Source organism: Oryzias latipes, chromosome 13, assembly GCF_002234675.1.
Source record: "Oryzias latipes chromosome 13, ASM223467v1".
NCBI classification, from domain to species: Eukaryota; Metazoa; Chordata; class Actinopteri; order Beloniformes; family Adrianichthyidae; genus Oryzias; species Oryzias latipes.
Window position 1 is genome coordinate 14417309 of NC_019871.2, and position 19578 is coordinate 14436886.

A 19578-nucleotide genomic window follows, 5' to 3' on the forward strand; every position below is an offset into this window, starting at 1 on the left:
GTTAGGTTATGTAATTAAAGCCTTGTTCACCTGGAACTCCTGCCTCCTCCTCTCTGCGCCTGGCTGCTTTCCTCATTCTCAGCCACGTAACATACTCTCTAAATTGTTCTTAAAAGTTTCAATTTTTGAGCCTGGTTTCCTATATACACATCCAATCATGGTTTTGTTTTTTGTAACTCAATTTTCACAGCAACACTTTTTGTTAAATAATAGCAGAAGTCAGGCATTGCTGGTTTCCATTTTAAACCTTTGTCAACATAAATGGGCAACTCCCCCCTCCAACTCTGGTTCAAACCCCCTCTGGGATCCTTCATTAATTGTATTTACAAATCAGACTAAAATACAGTGGAAACTCCCATGTTACGCGAATTATATATTGAAATGCTAATTTGGAAAAATTAATGGCTTGGCTTGGAGGTGGTCACGGCGCCATCCCGTCGAACTAAGCCAGTGCCTTTTTAAATTCACCTCCTTTGGCAAAGTTCGCACCAAGCAGACACAGCGCCGTCTGCGTGAAAGCCCTGCGGGTCAAATGCGATCTCACTTGACCCCTTCCAAGAAGGAGAGACTTGCCCCGCAAGTTAGCCTGAGCTTTTAAATCCAGACGAAAATAGACGCGCGTAACCAATGACGCGCTCCAGCGAGCGACCAATAACGACCAACTCCGCCCTTGTTTCTGCTCTGACTTTCCGAACGCTCCATTCAACTTTATGATACAGATTAAAACACTAACTTTCAGCACCACCAATAAAAATGTTTGTAATACCAAGAAAATGATATAAAGTCTCACTTTTTTCAGACTGAGTCAATCTTAACGTGTGATCAACGTTGAAAGATTTGACATGTTTCTGAAGTGATTATATTAACCATAAATGTCAATAAATCCATAAACCCACAAGTCTGGTCTGTTTGTTGCTTCTTGCTGAGCGCAGAAGTGTTGGGCCATCCTAATTTTTTTAGCCCCTTCAATGATGGCAGGTGTCGTGCGAAGGTCAGGCTGCCTGGTTGTCCAGGTACGCTTGACTCAACAAAACCGTCTCCAGGTTTCTGTCTAGACGGCTGAGCGCAGTAGTTCTCAGAGACAACAAAGGCGGAGGACGCTTTGGAACGTGCTGCGTCTAGACACTTCTCATTTTTTAAAAGAGTATTCTCCAAACTAAAAAAAAAGATAGCCATCAGAAGGTTTCCAGCTCTTTCAGGAGACAGCTTGAGGTGGAAACTTGTTCAGCAGAGGACTTTACAAAACAAACTGTCAGAATTAAGCAGATCGTGCAAATAAAGGCTACACTTTAAAAAGAACAAACCCCAACAAAGTTATCATTCTTCTAAATTGCATGAGTAGACAGTCTTCTGCGCATCTTTAAGAGTTGTCGGTCAAGTTATTTTCTTCACCTGATATGAGTGAACTCCTGTGTGGGTACCGGATGTTCTCGATCCGGTACCCACACCTGCACTAAGGGAAAAAAATAAAAATGTAAAACATAAAAAAATAATTGACCTACCAAAGACTTTGACACGCAGAATCAACAAATATCTAATGGTGCTTGTGTTTTTGCATAATGGACTTTCAGTTTGTAGTGCCTTACAGAAAACATGGTCCGAGCACATTGCTTTGACATTAGGATGCATACATGACGTAAAAGTTGCAAGAAATACACTTTTCTATTACGCCAGAGAGACTGGTTGTAAATCAACATCGGGCAACGGGAGGTGAAAGTGAATCAATTTTTGCACTTGTGGATCCAGTTTTGAAAGAAATTTATAACCCCAATTCGCACTCATGCACCCCCCCCCCTTCCCCCACCAAGGCACAAACAAGTTCATGAACTAATTTCTAAACCGTCATACCAGTTTAGACACCTGGGGCCAAAATTACCACCATATTGCAACAACATGAGCAGCACAAAGACTCCTTTTTACAGTAAAGATGTCCAGAGAACACTGACATAAAAAGACTTGAGTCATGAAGAATCTCCCTGACGTGATGGACATTTTTTACGCACGCCACGCGTATAGTTAAACAATGAAATGCAAGGTCCTGTCACGTGGGAGGTGGGACTTTTTTTTTCCTCTCGCTTTTTTTTGGGGGGAGAAAAATATATTGCCGGGGATGTTTGTCTGCACATGTCTCAAAGGCAAAGGAGATGCGCGCAAAAATGATCAGAGATCGGTGGATGCGTAAGTGCTTTTAAACTCTTAAAGAATTCTGAAAAAAATATGAAAAAAGAATAAATCTTTTATTCAAACAAATTAAAGTTTTTTTTACAATGTCTAGTGTGGCGGGTTTGCTGCTTCCTCATATTTTGTGGTAAGTAGACCTTTTGGTTTTCCAGAGAGGGCCATTCCAGAGGGATGAATATTGGGATGATCAGTTGAACATATTGCAGATATACAGAATGTTTAATGCTGCGTTCGACAGACAGACAGACAGACAGATAGACAGATAGATAGATAGACAGACAGACAGACAGACAGACAGACAGACAGACAGACAGACAGACAGACAGACAGACAGACAGACAGACAGACAGACAGACAGACAGACAGATTAAATTTGAACTGACATAATTACGAAAAGTGCAGATGAGGAGGAACTTTCTGTTTTTGCTGCCGTGCATGGTGTGATCTGTCTTAACGTGCTGATTGATGATGCGTAAAGTTGATCTTAATTGTTGGTGAAATAAAAGGGTCTGTAAGTGTATCTCTTAAAACGTTAAAAAAGAGGCATTGCATAATCTGCGTCTAAATGGATGCTGAAGCACCTACTGAAACGCTGAGTGAGCGTGCAGCGATCAGTGACAGGCGGGGAGCAGAGGAAGGTTGTTGAAATGGGAGCAACTCGAAGCATGCTTGGAGGAGGATGTGTCTGGGGTGGAGTTCGGCTCAGCTTGCTTGCTTCAGCTGCTGCTTTCCGTCAGGTTTCTCCTATTAGGTTCCATAAATAAAAACTTACCTGCATTGCATCTCCCTAAATGTTCAGACCAAATACATAAAGATAGTGAAGTGGCTTACTGTTTGCTTTAACAAACAGATCTTAAAGAAAATCAAACTTTTACCAATATTTTGCTCCAGAGGATAAATAAATTACACACACAGGTGTGTTGATTAAGCGTAATGTCAGCAGATAAACTTTACAGTTTATTTTACTGTTACAGGAGATCCTCAGCCATAAATTCACAAATCTGACTAAATAAAAACAATCTATGGTAAAAAATGAGAAAAGTATGAATTATTTTTAATAACATTAAAAAGGAAATTTTCTTCAGCCATAGAGACTCGGTAGCAGACACCATGTCAGATAAATGTGGTGACTTGATTGGTTAGAATCTAGAGCACGGGTGTCAAACTCATTTTGGTTAGGGGGACACATTCAACCCTCTGATCTCAAGTGGGCCGCACCAGTAACGTAAAGGCAAAATAACAGCTTTGTTTTAGTTTTTTTTATTTAATTGGAAAACATGCCTCAACCAACATGGTAGCCTAATCATTTCTTATTACACATTCATTCACAGAGGCCACTGGATCTTAAATAAAATTAATTTCACTTCAAAAAAAGGTCTATTCAATTTTATACAGACTACATATTTTACATATGACACTGAAGCAATCCCTATAATAAACTCAAGAGGGGCTACGGAAAAAAATGAAACACCTGCCTAAAATGTAAATGTTCAAACCATTAAAAAATTAAACTAAATTAAACTTGCAAACTTTTGTGAACATAAGAGTTTGGAGTTAACCTCCCTTTCTCTCCTGAAACTTCACGCAGCCATCAATATCAGGATTCAAATCCTGTGCAGCAACACATTTACTGTCATTCAAGTGTGCAAAACACAGTGGCAACACCTGCCTACATCCTGACCTTTAATGGGACGCCATCAGTGACCAAACTGATGTCACGTGACCAGTTAACTCCAACATTGTCCAGCACAGTAACTAGAGAGCTGACAATGTCATCAGCTGTTGTTGTGTCCAACAACTACAGAAACTCCGCTGTGACCGTCTCTTCAACACATCTAATAAATATGCACAGCTGTATATATTTGTGATGTCGGTGCTTTCATCAATAGCGACAGAAAATGCAACAAATGACTGGATTCCTTCATTTGGCGCCCAAGTCTCCTCAGAGATTTTGTATCTGTAATCGTAATCTTTGACTGACTCATGCCAGCAAAGGTCGACTGCTTTTTGGGATACAACCTTTCTGTAGCCTTCAGCATTTTTCAATAAGTTCACCATCTAAAAATGGTTTGGATGTTTGCACCAACTTTTTTGCAATAAGGTAGCTAGGTGTCACTGCTCCATCACTGACATCCCGGCTGCAGTAAATGCAGACAGTTATTTATCAGTCCACCTAAAAGTTGATAAATCTTATTTTTTCTTAACTGCAAATGGTGAAACTTTTCTTCACGGCGAGTCTCATAGGGTGCTGAATGTTATATTCTCTGAGCACTGGGACCTGTTGATGACATACCAAGCATGCAGGTTTTGAATTCAGCTCTGTGAACAAATACAACTGCCATTTTTGCCTGAAAAGCTCAGGACTTCACTACAACCTTTATTTCTTTTGGCCAACATTTTGGTGTTTATTGTGTCACTACTGATCTTTCTTATAGCAACGTGACATTGATGAGGCTCAAAGGGAACCAAACTATTGACTACTCAGACGCAGAGCTGTTAGACTTTGCTTTTGGCACATGCAGCAATATGCTGTTTCTCCTGTTTTGCTTTTCCTTTGCTCCTCCTAGTGGCGAAATTGCGCATTTCGGTTATTTCTTTAAAAAATCACAACTCGCCACAGGAATGGACTAGAAACGTGCTTTCTTTTTTAAACATCCTTTTGATTTTTACTCTTCATGTCTGGGCCAGAGTAAAGCACATTTCGGGCCGGATACGGGCCGCGGGCCGTACGTTTGACACCCCTGATCTAGAGCAATCAGCAGGCTGATTTATTGACAGCTATGTCAATAACTGATAGGGAAAAAGGAAATGAGACACAACGCATGCGAAACATATGTGTTACAAACACAAAAATCCTGGAGTAGCTTGCGAGTTTGGTGCATTTGTGATGTCTCTTTTCCACGTTGTCTAACTTAACGCTTAGGTATAAAAGTACCACTCTACTTCCCACTTTTCTCTGGAAAAGAAGATGTCGCAAAAGGTGCAAACATCAAGAAAGAACATGCTATTATAGTCTGGAGTGGCCAGCTCAGAGGCTGGATCCAAGGCCTGTTTTAGTTTAAAGCAGTTTCTGCCTCTGTGGTCCAGTGCAGGTTTGCTTTGAGGTTCCTCATGCCTTGTTGTTTGACCATGCCATGGAGTGGTTGGGTCAATCCTGTGTAGTTGGGGATGTAATGTCTGCTGTAGCCAGTTAGACCCAAAAGTGCGGTCAGAGCGCTGACTGTGAGTGCAAAGAAAAGGCTGCTGGTTAGGCGAGCCTTGCTAGGGGGCAGACGTGAGCTGACAGCTGCTTTGTAGCCGTACTTGTGCATTACCAGAAGCAGTTCAAGCTGCTGGAAGCTAATCCAGACTGGTCCAGAGGCAACACAGTTACTCCAGCTGGCTCTCACTCTACCAGCTACAACAGCATCAGTGGTGAGGTCATTCCCCTTATTACAAAGAATAAAAACCAACAGTAGAAACAGAACAGATCAAGGACGTCTTTCTTCATTGGCCATAATCCCCATTGAGAGGGAGAGACTCATTAAACTAAAGGAAAATAAGGATGATTTTACAACAGGGTCATAGAGCATTTTGTGCAGAAGGATCAGCACATGGACTCAAAAAGTAAGGCCAAACATGGTTTTCAATTTTATTTTATTTTTTTTAAGAAAATGGGAGTAGGTCGAAAAAATCTGAGTACCAGAAAACAAAATTTTAAGCCTAAAATATTTATATATATTATCATTTTCACAGACAACATTTGATAACACTGTTTAAAGCACCAGAATTTGAAGTTGGAAAAATACCAGAAATAGTTATTGAGGGTCAAAATTAAATGTGTGCCGAACAAAATTATACAGTAGAAGAGTGTTCTATCCATGTCTATAAAACAAATATTATCTGTAGGACACATTTGTTCTTGTGTTTATCTTGCTGTTACCAGCTGTTGGTGAATGGTGAAATATTCAGTTGTTGCAATTGTAGTAGTAGTAGTAGTAGTCTTTTTTTATTTTGGACTAGTGAAACAAATGTAAAATAACAGAATAAGACAAGAACGAGACAAAACTTACAAAAACAAGAAAAAGACAAGTAAATTATACAAAACAAAACAAAACAAAATGATATAAACACCAGTCCAAAAGGGAGTGAGAAGAAGAAAAATCTTATAAACTCTCACCCCCCTTTACCCTAAGCCCTTACTTTCCCACCATCAGAGTCCAGTGCCCTACCCAAGTGTATATGTACATATATACATGTAATTTTCATTTCCAAACAACATACAAATGAATAACAAAACGTATTGTCAAAGTATGCAGATTTATAAATGCTGACATTCTGTATTTTTTTGTATTTGCACATATTTGCACAATTTTGTGCATATTGCACAATTGTAAATCTAACTGTAGAATACCCAGTGCCTCACCAGCCATCAACCTCACCGCACGTCACTGGAATATGAGTAGGTCAGATTACAGTTAAACTGTATGTTGGGTCGTCCAAGCCTGTCCATGTTAACCAGTTTAGCTTCTTAATTCAGTTTTAAAAATAAAAGTAAGTCACATCTTTTGTGGACAATAATGGTCTTTTTGTAAGGAGTCAATTGCATGTCAGTGTTTTTTTGTACTCATTTCTTTGTTGCTCCAGGGTGTATTCCACTTTCGCTCAACAGTAGCCAGGACAGGCTCCCGCTACCCCGTGAGCCCGAAAGGGATTTATTGGGTTAAGAAGGTGGATGGATGAAAACCGGCAATTTGGCAGAACAAAGTTTGAGGCTTTGTTGGAACAGCTCAGATCTGAGTCAACTACTGCATCAAAATTACTGACTTAAATTTCTCCTCCTGTTTCCTTGTAGCTAAACATCGTCAGTAACTCTTTTCCTATTTCATCATCATTTCGTTGCTTCAGCAAATTAGTCCCAGGGTGACAGCTATTTTATTTTACATATAAAAAGTATTGTACTGTGTGTGGGTGTTGTAATTCTTGAGCAAACTTTAGGTTGTAAAGGTGCATCTCTGGGATCAAAAACGACTGAAAACTTGTTCCACAGATTTTTTATGTTTCTGGTTACACAGACTTGGACTGCATCCTGAATGAAGAAGTTGTGACCAGTGCACATTCTTGACACATTTAGGCCATTTGCCATCATCCTGTATTTAATGCAAAACTGTATAAAAACTTAGTTCAGAAGTTGAGTCATTTAACAAACTTGCAAAATGTTTTTGTTGGCAGACCTCATCTTGGAAGCACACGCCCCTGGAAACAAAGCTAAAACGTGAGTTTCTCCATTCATCCTCTTTTTCTAAATGTGTATAAAGGCAGCTAGGAAAAGCAGAAAAACCTGTGGCTGGGATGGGAACCAAAGCGTATGTTCAATATTGAATTATTCACTCGAAGCAGCCAACTTTCTGTGCAAACAAAAACCTTACAGTAATAGATAATAGATATTTTGGTGAAATGTGTACCAGCTGCCAATCTCTTTATACTCAATTGGGCACTTTTATGTGGTCACCCGCTTTCCCGTCATGTAAAATGCAGAGGCAAAGTAAGGATTGCAAAAGAAGCACCACTTTTCAGAAAAAAAAGATTTGACAGAGGGCAGCTGCAGATGAGGAGGAAGTGGAAGGAATGCATTCTGTGTGTGTGGGCGAGACGCAGGCTCACATGGCAAATGAAACATCTAATAAATGCAGGCAACAGACAGTTGGATATTATTTGTTAATGAGCAACTTCACTGGTCAACAAAATATCTACAATGGCAATAGTGAAGGTTTCCATAGTTGATTGCTCATACATGCTCATTCTTTTTTTTTTTTTTTTTTTTTTTTTTTTTTTTTTTTTTTTTTTTTTTTTTTTTTTTTTTTTTTTAACTTGTCCTGTCCAACAGCTAGGCAAACAGATGAGAGCTGAGGGCCTCTTGTGTTGGACATATTTTATTCTAACAAGAGGGGTTATTCATCTTCAGACAAACCAAAGGTATGTCTGAATAAACCCCTTTTGTAATTGAGGCCAAACTTTATTAATTTCAATCATGTTTGAAAATCTTTGGTGTTGGACCGGACGGAAAAGGAAAGAGGGGAACAAGAGAGAGGGGGGGGTAGGAGGGTGATAATAGGAGGGGAAGGGGGGTAAGACCATGAAGCAGCATAGAGCAGACAGGTTTACTGGTTGTTTATCGTTACGGTACGGTTCAAATGTAGTACAAAAAGGGCGGGGCCTGTTCACACACACTCAAATATTATCAACACACCTGCTAGCCGCAGAAATGTCCACATGTCAACATGCACACAAAACAGATAGTGTTCACGAACGCATACCTATGCCTTTAAACCAACTAGTGTGAAATCTTTCATTCATTCAATCATGCAAACTATTAGTGCAAAGGTGAGCTAACACCTGTGCTCAGGTGAGTGTTTATGTTCTTCTAAAATGGATGGTGGAATGTGAAAAGAAGGAGGAGGAGCGCCCAGCCACCCCCACACCCATACCCCCGCCGCAGCAGCAGCGGCAGCCGGAATTCCCCCAGCGCCACCGGGAACAGGCAGGGAACAACCGCCCCCCGGGCGACCAAGACCGCCACCCAGGCCAGGGCCATACATGCTCATTCTTAACGTTTGCTAGTTTTTTTTTGTCTATATGTCTTTTTCAACCGGATGCCCATCTAGACATGGCAACCTGGTGACACTGAAGGCAAACATCAGAAAATAAGGAGGTTTGGATAATTCAGAGGACTGTTCAACAACTCCATCATTTTTCTCGAAATATATATCGAAACATTGAAGTCTGCATAACGGCTAGTTATGTCTCCTTAAAAAAATGTATATGAGTGGTTTGGCCGCAAATCTATATATTTCATATACTCCTTGTCAAAATCTTAAGACCAGTTAAAAAAATGCAAGAATTTGCATTTTGTACAAATGGACCATGACAAGAATCTAAATCTAGCTTCAAAATGCAAAAAGAAGAAAGGCGAGCAAGACAACAAATATTTTTTTGCTGACAATTTATTATAAAACAAACAATTTAAATAAAAAGGACTATTCATGGGGTGATAGACCACAGCATTTAAATTACACAATTTGCACAGTAAATTTCATTCTGTCATTTTCTAAAAAGTAATCTTCCTGTCAAGGGTTTTTGATGTCAAAGGCAAAAATGCTCAATTTCTGTGAATCTGACAGGATTGTTGAGCTTCATAAGTAAAGCCTCTCACAACTTGCCATCGCTGCTGAAGTTGGGCGCAGTAACACAGTCGTTTGGATTTATTTAAATGTTCCTGAGGGTTACAGATCAAGAAAGTCAAGTGGCAGACCCCATAGAAATTCAGAGGGACCTGGCTGCAGACAAGATGGCACCTGACATCATCAGCCAGAAGCGGAAATTATAGAAGTTACCCTAAAACTAACCCAAAAGTGTTCAGAATAGTAAAAAAAAAACTTATATAAAAGCTTAAAATGAGAAAAATGTAACTGCCAGGGTCACCAGTAAAAGTAAAGTTTTTTTCAAGCAAGAAAGGGGGACGTCCGGTTATGGTCGAGGACTTTTGATCTGGTCCTCTCTTGAAAAAATTCACCAGATGATCCACAGGACCGTCTGGCAAGATACGTACATTATGGTCCTTGACGCAAATTAAGACCATCACTGGTGTTGGTATCAACACCAGGAGCTTCCCCATTGGACTTTGCAAGGAAACACCAAGGATGGGACATTTAAAAGTGGAAGAAAGTTATCTTCTTTGATGAGAAAAAAAACTACCTTGGTTGTCCGGATAGCTTCCAATGTTAGTGGCATGACAAAGTGTTCCCACCTGAAATGTTTTCTACATGGCATAGTAGAGGAAGAAATACCAATGTTTGTGTGATGGTCCTAAACTTTTCATAAGCTGATGAAGAGTCCATTTAGTTGAAATTGTTGTTTTAGAGAAAGTGCCTGCTCAAAAGGTTTGGTTTCTTGTTCCCTTTTTTTTTTTACATTTTAAACCTCAAATTTGAACCTTCTTTATATCTAGCCATGCAGATTACTAATTCATGCAATTTATAAACTGGTTTTAAGATTTGGATCTGGACGGACTAAGACAATGCTACACTATAAGAGAGTATATGTTAATCTTATTTCAATGTCAATTTTAGTGTCTTAGAAATATTTATCAATGTTACTTAGTTTTTTTTTAAATCTTATTTTAACAAAGACTGTGAGGTTGTGCTAATTGAAATAACTTACTCTATAACTTTGAGGACTGGTTTAAAAACATTTGGACAATTAGATAATTCTGAAGACCAAACGTTGCACATAAATTACAAATTGCAAATATTTTGTAATCAAACCTTTATTCATTTATTTATATTTATCCATTTGTGCTTCCTGCTTAGTTCCAATTCAAATCCTTTCCATTAAACAGATAAGTCCAATTTAAGTGTTGTTACACTTTAGTCCATCAGAGGGCACTATAATAACAGACAGAAATGTGCAAAAGGATGAGTTGAGTCAGCTTATTTCTTGACGAATAAATAAAATCTTTGATATTGGTGATGACCAGGGTTTAGGATCATGTTTTTTTTTTCCTTACAGACAAATGGAAAAACATAACAACGATCCTGCAAGTAAGTTCCCCTTTGGACATAATGCTCTCATTTCTGACAGAACAAGCAGCTGTGCCATGAAAAACAAACCACTGAATGAATGGTTCAGAGAAAATAAACCATTCATTTTTCAGAGGTAATGCATTTGATGTAGAGTATATGATTAAAACAAAATGTAAGGTGTATTAGAGAGAGAAAAAAAAAGAAATATTCATAAACCAAAATGATCAACATTTATTTGTTTCAGAGCAAACACATTTCTGATTCTGATGACTGATATTCATGAATACTCACAAGGAAGTTACTTTATTAACACAATCTATTTCTCTACTCTAGTCCAATATCAGCACAGAATTCTTGGCTCCCATTGCAGTCAGGATAAATGATCCGTGTTTCTTTAAGCTGATCCACTTTAAGGAGTAACAGCCTTCAGGCTCTAGAATCAAGTTTATTGGATTTCAACATGATGACCAATAAACAGATGAAAGAGAAGTACAAATTAAGTCATCCATGCACCTCCATAGGTTATTTCTCTCTGTGAGAGTTAGGTGTTTGCATACTGTAAGCGATAGGCGTACAACCCACGCAAAGAAATATGCTGTAGCAGCATGATAAAGATCAAGCTTGCAGCCATGGCTAAATGTTGCGGAAAAGGTAATTCTATTGTATACATGCTTATGAGGAACATAAAAAATTAGATTGCACTCTAACCACATACCACATTTTTCTATTTTCTTCTTTTCCTATTTTCTGAACCATGCTTGCATTAATGGAGGCTTTGCAGGTCACTGTCAAAGTCTTTAAAAACTTTAGTGGTTTTCAGGAAATAGTAGCAGATCAACAGTCAACAGTCTTGTTTTGAATAGATATTTGACTAAAGGTCAAAGGTATGATACAATATGATATGATGATATTTTACTTTGGACATTTTAAAGGAGAAAGGTGACTTAAATTAATGTAAAGCACTTTGTGTCTTCAAAGAAGGTAGTAAAGTGATGTATTAGTATACACCATTCACACTTTTACCATCAAGGAGGAGAAGATTTATTTTATTTATAAAGTCATATTATGGAAACATTGTAAATCCTCAAACATGGACACTATTTAATGTAAATTTTTTTTAACTTTCTTTACTTAAGTCTAAAAGTACCCCCCCCCCCCTTATTTTTAATAAATCACCTCGGATCAACTTAGCTTCCATCCACTTAGATTTCAGGATTCCTTCTCAAAAGGAAACTGGTTTCAGATATTTATGTTCATTATTTCATGCTTTCCTTTCATGCACAAAGCTTGAGAATGTAGATTTAAGGAGGAATCCAAACATACACAGCAGACTTACCCTGAAATCGTCCAATCCTGGTTGTGTTCTCCTGGAGTTTGCATCATTTAGCATCTATAACTACCTCTTTATGATTTGTCTTTCAGATACATTTGATCCAAACAGTCAGCGTTGGTGTGGTCCAGAAATTGACAAAAACATCCTAGAAAAGAAGTTCAAAAACCACTTATGTTGTGGTCACAAACAGTTCAACAGTCAGACTCAGAGCTGCTCCGACAACCTCCAAGTGGAAAATCTAACAAACAATGACAACAAGAATACAGGTCAGCCCCAAGATTTTGTGTCAACATGCTATTTAATTGGCAGCAGATAAGTTATGAAAGAATATCAACTTTGTTGTAAACATTTTTGTGCCTATAGAAAGAACGGCAGAGATTGGAAAATGTGGCAGTGGTGAGTGAAGTGAATCACAAGACAAGCATTTCTGAAGTATCAAGCTATGTTCACACCACCCTCAGCAGGCGGCCACTTTTAATGAAATGTCAACGTTAACGCGTATAAACGTGTGATTTCAAAACTCCTGAGCTCACACGTAGCTATGCATGTTGTTATGACAGTTTTCAGGCCCCTACATACAAAATGCACAAGGGCATTGCAAGTTAAACCAGGTCAAACTGTAACCAATCAGGGATTTGGATTCGGAAGTGAGTTATGGATGGCGTCTCTTTTAATTCACTGAAGTGCCATCCGTGTGAAAAGCAAATACAGAGGAGAAATAAATAATTTCCGGTTTTTTCCTGTTCGGTATTAACATGACACCAAGCCTTATGTAGAGCTCTGAAAGAAAAAGCCTGGGGTAGGATTCATGTGATTTGTACCGCTACAACATTTTGCACTAAGCCTCTACCAACTGCAGGTGGTGGACAATAAATAACGCACAAGAAGAAGAAGCCATCGGCTAAAGATGCAATCAAGAATGTGCATTTTGGCATGTTCTTAATGGCACATTAATTGCCTGGTGTGTACGAAGCTTTATAGATGGATGGATAAACTGGTTGCGTGGTCACTTACACTTGTGGCTTTAAGAGTTTTCCTCTTTTCCACAGGTGTGTATAATAAGACAACGGAGCTGTGCTGTGGTCCGACTAGTAACAAGACAATTCTGAAAAAAATGTCTGAAGACCACTTGTGTTGTGGTCGCAATCAGTACCACAAAAGGACTCAGAGATGCTCCGAAGACCTTCAAGTGCAAAATATTACAGGTCAGCCCCAAAATTGTGTGTCAACAGACTATTGTATTGACAGCAGATAAGTTATGAAAGAATATTGACTTTGTTGTAAATATTTCTGTGCCTATAGGGAGTAATTCCGAGACTGAACCATGTGGTGAGTGAAGTGAATCTGTTTGTCACTATGAAAATCAACTGCATTAAAAAACTGAGTTGAATTTTAAAACCCCCAGCAGCCTGCTTATAGGCCCAGACCGAAATATATGTTTTTGGTGTTTTTAAAGTCCCACTCCGATCAACTTTTGATCTCTTGCAAAAGAGTTCCTAGTGGTCTTTTAATTTTGATTATGCTGTTTTTAGCCAAAAGCAAAAAACCTGTGTCGTTATCTAGGACATAGTTTCTGCAGAGCTGCGGGAGTTCATGAGAAGTTGCCCTCTGAGTTGTGGGGGTGGACTGTTCATGTAAAAGTAGGCCTCTGTATATATCCAGTCAATCCTTTGTTTACACTCTCTCCTGCTATCTTACAGCCCCATACAACCCCAAGCTAACATTACCAGTTCAACAAAATGCTGAGCAATATTGGAGCTATCCAGCCTTACAGTTTTGAGCCTGATGTCAGCTCGGACGACGAAAACAAAGACATTCATAGATCTGTTTGTCTGCAGGTAGATGCATCAGAATGGAGCGGAGCAGGGAGACGTTGGCCCGCCCATTTAGCTGCTGCATCATAAACCTGAGCTTTTTCAAACCACAGGTTTCCCTCTGCTCCTGATCCATCATGATTTAAAATTAGGAAATACTCATAAATGCAGTTTTAATCTTAAATTATTTTATGTGTCCTTTATCATGAGAAAAATGCTAGAAGAACATGTTAAAAACACCAAAACACAATTTTCCTTGGAGTGTGTTCTTAACATGTTCTTGTGGCATTTTTCCTATGATGACAGACGTATGTAAAAAGAAATAAAGGATAAATTGCGTTTTTTTTAAAGAATTTTTATTTTGAAATCATTGTGAATCACCAGCAGACGAAGAATTCTAGATGGAAAAAGCCTGTAGCAGTGACACAAGTGCTACAGTTGGTGGGCCACAAGTTTCCTGCTCCTCTCTATTCAGATGCATCCACTTGCAGACAAATAGATTCACGTACTGCAGGTCTTTGTTTTCCTCGTCTGAGCTGACATGTGGCTCAAAGCTGTACGGCTGGATAGCTCCAATATTGCTTAGGTTTTTGGGCAAAATACGGCATATTTAAAGACCACTGGGAACGCTTTTACAATAGATAAAAAATATGATTAGAGCGGTGGTTGCGTGGTCACTTACACTTGTGGCTTTAAGAGTTCCCTCTTTTCCACAGGTGTGTATAATAAGACAACGGAGCTGTGCTGTGGTCCGACTAGTAACAAGACAATTCTGAAAAAAATGTCTGAAGACCACTTGTGTTGTGGTCGCAATCAGTACCACAAAAGGACTCAGAGATGCTCCGAAGACCTTCAAGTGCAAAATATTACAGGTCAGCCCCAAAATTGTGTGTCAACAGACTATTGTATTGACAACAGATAAGTTATGAAAGAATATTGACTTTGTTGTAAATATTTCTGTGCCTATAGGGAGTAATTCCGAGACTGAACCATGTGGTGAGTGAAGTGAATCTGTTTGTCACTATGAAAATCAACTGCATTAAAAAACTGAGTTAAATTTCAAAAACCCCAGCAGCCTGCTTATAGGCCCAGACCGAAATATATGTTTTTGGTGTTTTTAAAGTCCCACTCCGATCAACTTTTGATCTCTTGCAAAAGAGTTCCTAGTGGTCTTTTAATTTTGATTATGCTGTTTTTAGCCAAAAGCAAAAAACCTGTGTCGTTATCTAGGACATAGTTTCTGCAGAGCTGCGGGAGTTCATGAGAAGTTGCCCTCTGAGTTGTGGGGGTGGACTGTTCATGTAAAAGTAGGCCTCTGTATATATCCAGTCAATCCTTTGTTTACACTCACTCCTGCTATCTTACAGCCCCATACAACCCCAAGCTAACATTACCAGTTCAACAAAATGCTGAGCAATATTGGAGCTATCCAGCCTTACAGTTTTGAGCCTGATGTCAGCTCGGACGACGAAAACAAAGACATTCATAGATCTGTTTGTCTGCAAGATGCATCAGAATGGAGCGGAGCAGGGAGACGTTGGCCCGCCCATTTAGCTGCTGCATCATAAACCTGAGCTTTTTCAAACCACAGGTTTCCCTCTGCTCCTGATCCATCATGATTTAAAAATAAGAAATACTCATGAATGCAGTTTTAATCTTAAATTATTTTATGTGTCCTTTATCATGAGAAAAATGCTAGAAGAACATGTTAAAAACACCAAAACACAATTTTCCTTGGAGTGTGTTCTTAACATGTTCTTGTGGCATTTTTCCTATGATGACAGACGTATGTAAAAAGAAATAAAGGATAAATTGCGTTTTTTTTAAAGAATTTTTATTTTGAAATCATTGTGAATCACCAGCAGACGAAGAATTCTAGATGGAAAAAGCCTGTAGCAGTGACACAAGTGCTACAGTTGGTGGGCCACAAGTTTCCTGCTCCTCTCTATTCAGATGCATCCACTTGCAGACAAATAGATTCACGTACTGCAGGTCTTTGTTTTCCTCGTCTGAGCTGACATGTGGCTCAAAGCTGTATGGCTGGATAGCTCCAATATTGCTTAAGTTTTTGGGCAAAATACGGCATATTTAAAGACCACTGGGAACGCTTTTACAATAGATAAAAAATATGATTAGAGCGGTGGTTGCGTGGTCACTTACACTTGTGGCTTTAAGAGTTCCCTCTTTTCCACAGGTGTGTATAATAAGACAACGGAGCTGTGCTGTGGTCCGACTAGTAACAAGACAATTCTGAAAAAAATGTCTGAAGACCACTTGTGTTGTGGTCGCAATCAGTACCACAAAAGGACTCAGAGATGCTCCGAAGACCTTCAAGTGCAAAATATTACAGGTCAGCCCCAAAATTGTGTGTCAACAGACTATTGTATTGACAACAGATAAGTTATGAAAGAATATTGACTTTGTTGTAAATATTTCTGTGCCTATAGGGAGTAATTCCGAGACTGAACCATGTGGTGAGTGAAGTGAATCTGTTTGTCACTATGAAAATCAACTGCATTAAAAAACTGAGTTAAATTTCAAAAACCCCAGCAGCCTGCTTATAGGCCCAGACCGAAATATATGTTTTTGGTGTTTTTAAAGTCCCACTCCGATCAACTTTTGATCTCTTGCAAAAGAGTTCCTAGTGGTCTTTTAATTTTGATTATGCTGTTTTTAGCCAAAAGCAAAAAACCTGTGTCGTTATCTAGGACATAGTTTCTGCAGAGCTGCGGGAGTTCATGAGAAGTTGCCCTCTGAGTTGTGGGGGTGGACTGTTCATGTAAAAGTAGGCCTCTGTATATATCCAGTCAATCCTTTGTTTACACTCTCTCCTGCTATCTTACAGCCCCATACAACCCCAAGCTAACATTACCAGTTCAACAAAATGCTGAGCAATATTGGAGCTATCCAGCCTTACAGTTTTGAGCCTGATGTCAGCTCGGACGACGAAAACAAAGACATTCATAGATCTGTTTGTCTGCAGGTAGATGCATCAGAATGGAGCGGAGCAGGGAGACGTTGGCCCGCCCATTTAGCTGCTTTATCATAAACCTGAGCTTTTTCAAACCACAGGTTTCCCTCTGCTCCTGATCCATCATGATTTAAAATTAGGAAATACTCATAAATGCAGTTTTAATCTTAAATTATTTTATGTGTCCTTTATCATGAGAAAAATGCTAGAAGAACATGTTAAAAACACCAAAACACAATTTTCCTTGGAGTGTGTTCTTAACATGTTCTTGTGGCATTTTTCCTATGATGACAGACGTATGTAAAAAGAAATAAAGGATAAATTGCGTTTTTTTTAAAGAATTTTTATTTTGAAATCATTGTGAATCACCAGCAGACGAAGAATTCTAGATGGAAAAAGCCTGTAGCAGTGACACAAGTGCTACAGTTGGTGGGCCACAAGTTTCCTGCTCCTCTCTATTCAGATGCATCCACTTGCAGACAAATAGATTCACGTACTGCAGGTCTTTGTTTTCCTCGTCTGAGCTGACATGTGGCTCAAAGCTGTACGGCTGGATAGCTCCAATATTGCTTAGGTTTTTGGGCAAAATACGGCATATTTAAAGACCACTGGGAACGCTTTTACAATAGATAAAAAATATGATTAGAGCGGTGGTTGCGTGGTCACTTACACTTGTGGCTTTAAGAGTTCCCTCTTTTCCACAGGTGTGTATAATAAGACAACGGAGCTGTGCTGTGGTCCGACTAGTAACAAGACAATTCTGAAAAAAATGTCTGAAGACCACTTGTGTTGTGGTCGCAATCAGTACCACAAAAGGACTCAGAGATGCTCCGAAGACCTTCAAGTGCAAAATATTACAGGTCAGCCCCAAAATTGTGTGTCAACAGACTATTGTATTGACAACAGATAAGTTATGAAAGAATATTGACTTTGTTGTAAATATTTCTGTGCCTATAGGGAGTAATTCCGAGACTGAACCATGTGGTGAGTGAAGTGAATCTGTTTGTCACTATGAAAATCAACTGCATTAAAAAACTGAGTTAAATTTCAAAAACCCCAGCAGCCTGCTTATAGGCCCAGACCGAAATATATGTTTTTGGTGTTTTTAAAGTCCCACTCCGATCAACTTTTGATCTCTTGCAAAAGAGTTCCTAGTGGTCTTTTAATTTTGATTATGCTGTTTTTAGCCAAAAGCAAAAAACCTGTGTCGTTATCTAGGACATAGTTTCTGCAGAGCTGCGGGAGTTCATGAGAAGTTGCCCTCTGAGTTGTGGGGGTGGACTGTTCATGTAAAAGTAGGCCTCTGTATATATCCAGTCAATCCTTTGTTTACACTCTCTCCTGCTATCTTACAGCCCCATACAACCCCAAGCTAACATTACCAGTTCAACAAAATGCTGAGCAATATTGGAGCTATCCAGCCTTACAGTTTTGAGCCTGATGTCAGCTCGGACGACGAAAACAAAGACATTCATAGATCTGTTTGTCTGCAGGTAGATGCATCAGAATGGAGCGGAGCAGGGAGACGTTGGCCCGCCCATTTAGCTGCTGCATCATAAACCTGAGCTTTTTCAAACCACAGGTTTCCCTCTGCTCCTGATCCATCATGATTTAAAAATAAGAAATACTCATGAATGCAGTTTTAATCTTAAATTATTTTATGTGTCCTTTATCATGAGAAAAATGCTAGAAGAACATGTTAAAAACACCAAAACACAATTTTCCTTGGAGTGTGTTCTTAACATGTTCTTGTGGCATTTTTCCTATGATGACAGACGTATGTAAAAAGAAATAAAGGATAAATTGCGTTTTTTTTAAAGAATTTTTATTTTGAAATCATTGTGAATCACCAGCAGACGAAGAATTCTAGATGGAAAAAGCCTGTAGCAGTGACACAAGTGCTACAGTTGGTGGGCCACAAGTTTCCTGCTCCTCTCTATTCAGATGCATCCACTTGCAGACAAATAGATTCACGTACTGCAGGTCTTTGTTTTCCTCGTCTGAGCTGACATGTGGCTCAAAGCTGTACGGCTGGATAGCTCCAATATTGCTTAGGTTTTTGGGCAAAATACGGCATATTTAAAGACCACTGGGAACGCTTTTACAATAGATAAAAAATATGATTAGAGCGGTGGTTGCGTGGTCACTTACACTTGTGGCTTTAAGAGTTCCCTCTTTTCCACAGGTGTGTATAATAAGACAACGGAGCTGTGCTGTGGTCCGACTAGTAACAAGACAATTCTGAAAAAAATGTCTGAAGACCACTTGTGTTGTGGTCGCAATCAGTACCACAAAAGGACTCAGAGATGCTCCGAAGACCTTCAAGTGCAAAATATTACAGGTCAGCCCCAAAATTGTGTGTCAACAGACTATTGTATTGACAACAGATAAGTTATGAAAGAATATTGACTTTGTTGTAAATATTTCTGTGCCTATAGGGAGTAATTCCGAGACTGAACCATGTGGTGAGTGAAGTGAATCTGTTTGTCACTATGAAAATCAACTGCATTAAAAAACTGAGTTAAATTTCAAAAACCCCAGCAGCCTGCTTATAGGCCCAGACCGAAATATATGTTTTTGGTGTTTTTAAAGTCCCACTCCGATCAACTTTTGATCTCTTGCAAAAGAGTTCCTAGTGGTCTTTTAATTTTGATTATGCTGTTTTTAGCCAAAAGCAAAAAACCTGTGTCGTTATCTAGGACATAGTTTCTGCAGAGC

At 39.1% G+C, this 19578-nt stretch overlaps 1 protein-coding gene across 3 annotated transcripts in view; it reads left to right on the forward strand.

The window, feature by feature from the left end:
• The first annotated feature begins 2083 nt into the window (after nt 1-2083).
• LOC105355423 overlaps nt 2084-19578 on the forward strand; it is a 31782-nt gene continuing 14287 nt past the window's right edge. The window contains exons 1-16 of one of the 3 annotated variants that reach the window (XM_023961804.1): nt 2084-2178; nt 2276-2308; nt 7393-7435; nt 10729-10760; nt 12165-12341; nt 12439-12471; nt 13125-13280; nt 13378-13404; nt 14606-14761; nt 14859-14885; nt 16084-16239; nt 16337-16363; nt 17565-17720; nt 17818-17844; nt 19046-19201; nt 19299-19325. In XM_023961804.1, coding sequence (XP_023817572.1) covers nt 2145-2178; nt 2276-2308; nt 7393-7435; nt 10729-10760; nt 12165-12341; nt 12439-12471; nt 13125-13280; nt 13378-13404; nt 14606-14761; nt 14859-14885; nt 16084-16239; nt 16337-16363; nt 17565-17720; nt 17818-17844; nt 19046-19201; nt 19299-19325 — 1267 coding nt within the window. In that variant the 5' untranslated portion in view covers nt 2084-2144. Of the gene's footprint in view, nt 2179-2275; nt 2309-7392; nt 7436-10728; nt 10761-12164; nt 12342-12438; nt 12472-12934; nt 13037-13124; nt 13281-13377; nt 13405-14605; nt 14762-14858; nt 14886-16083; nt 16240-16336; nt 16364-17564; nt 17721-17817; nt 17845-19045; nt 19202-19298; nt 19326-19578 lie in introns of those variants that run through there. The other 2 variants (XM_023961806.1, XM_023961807.1) reach the window with 2 other exon arrangements.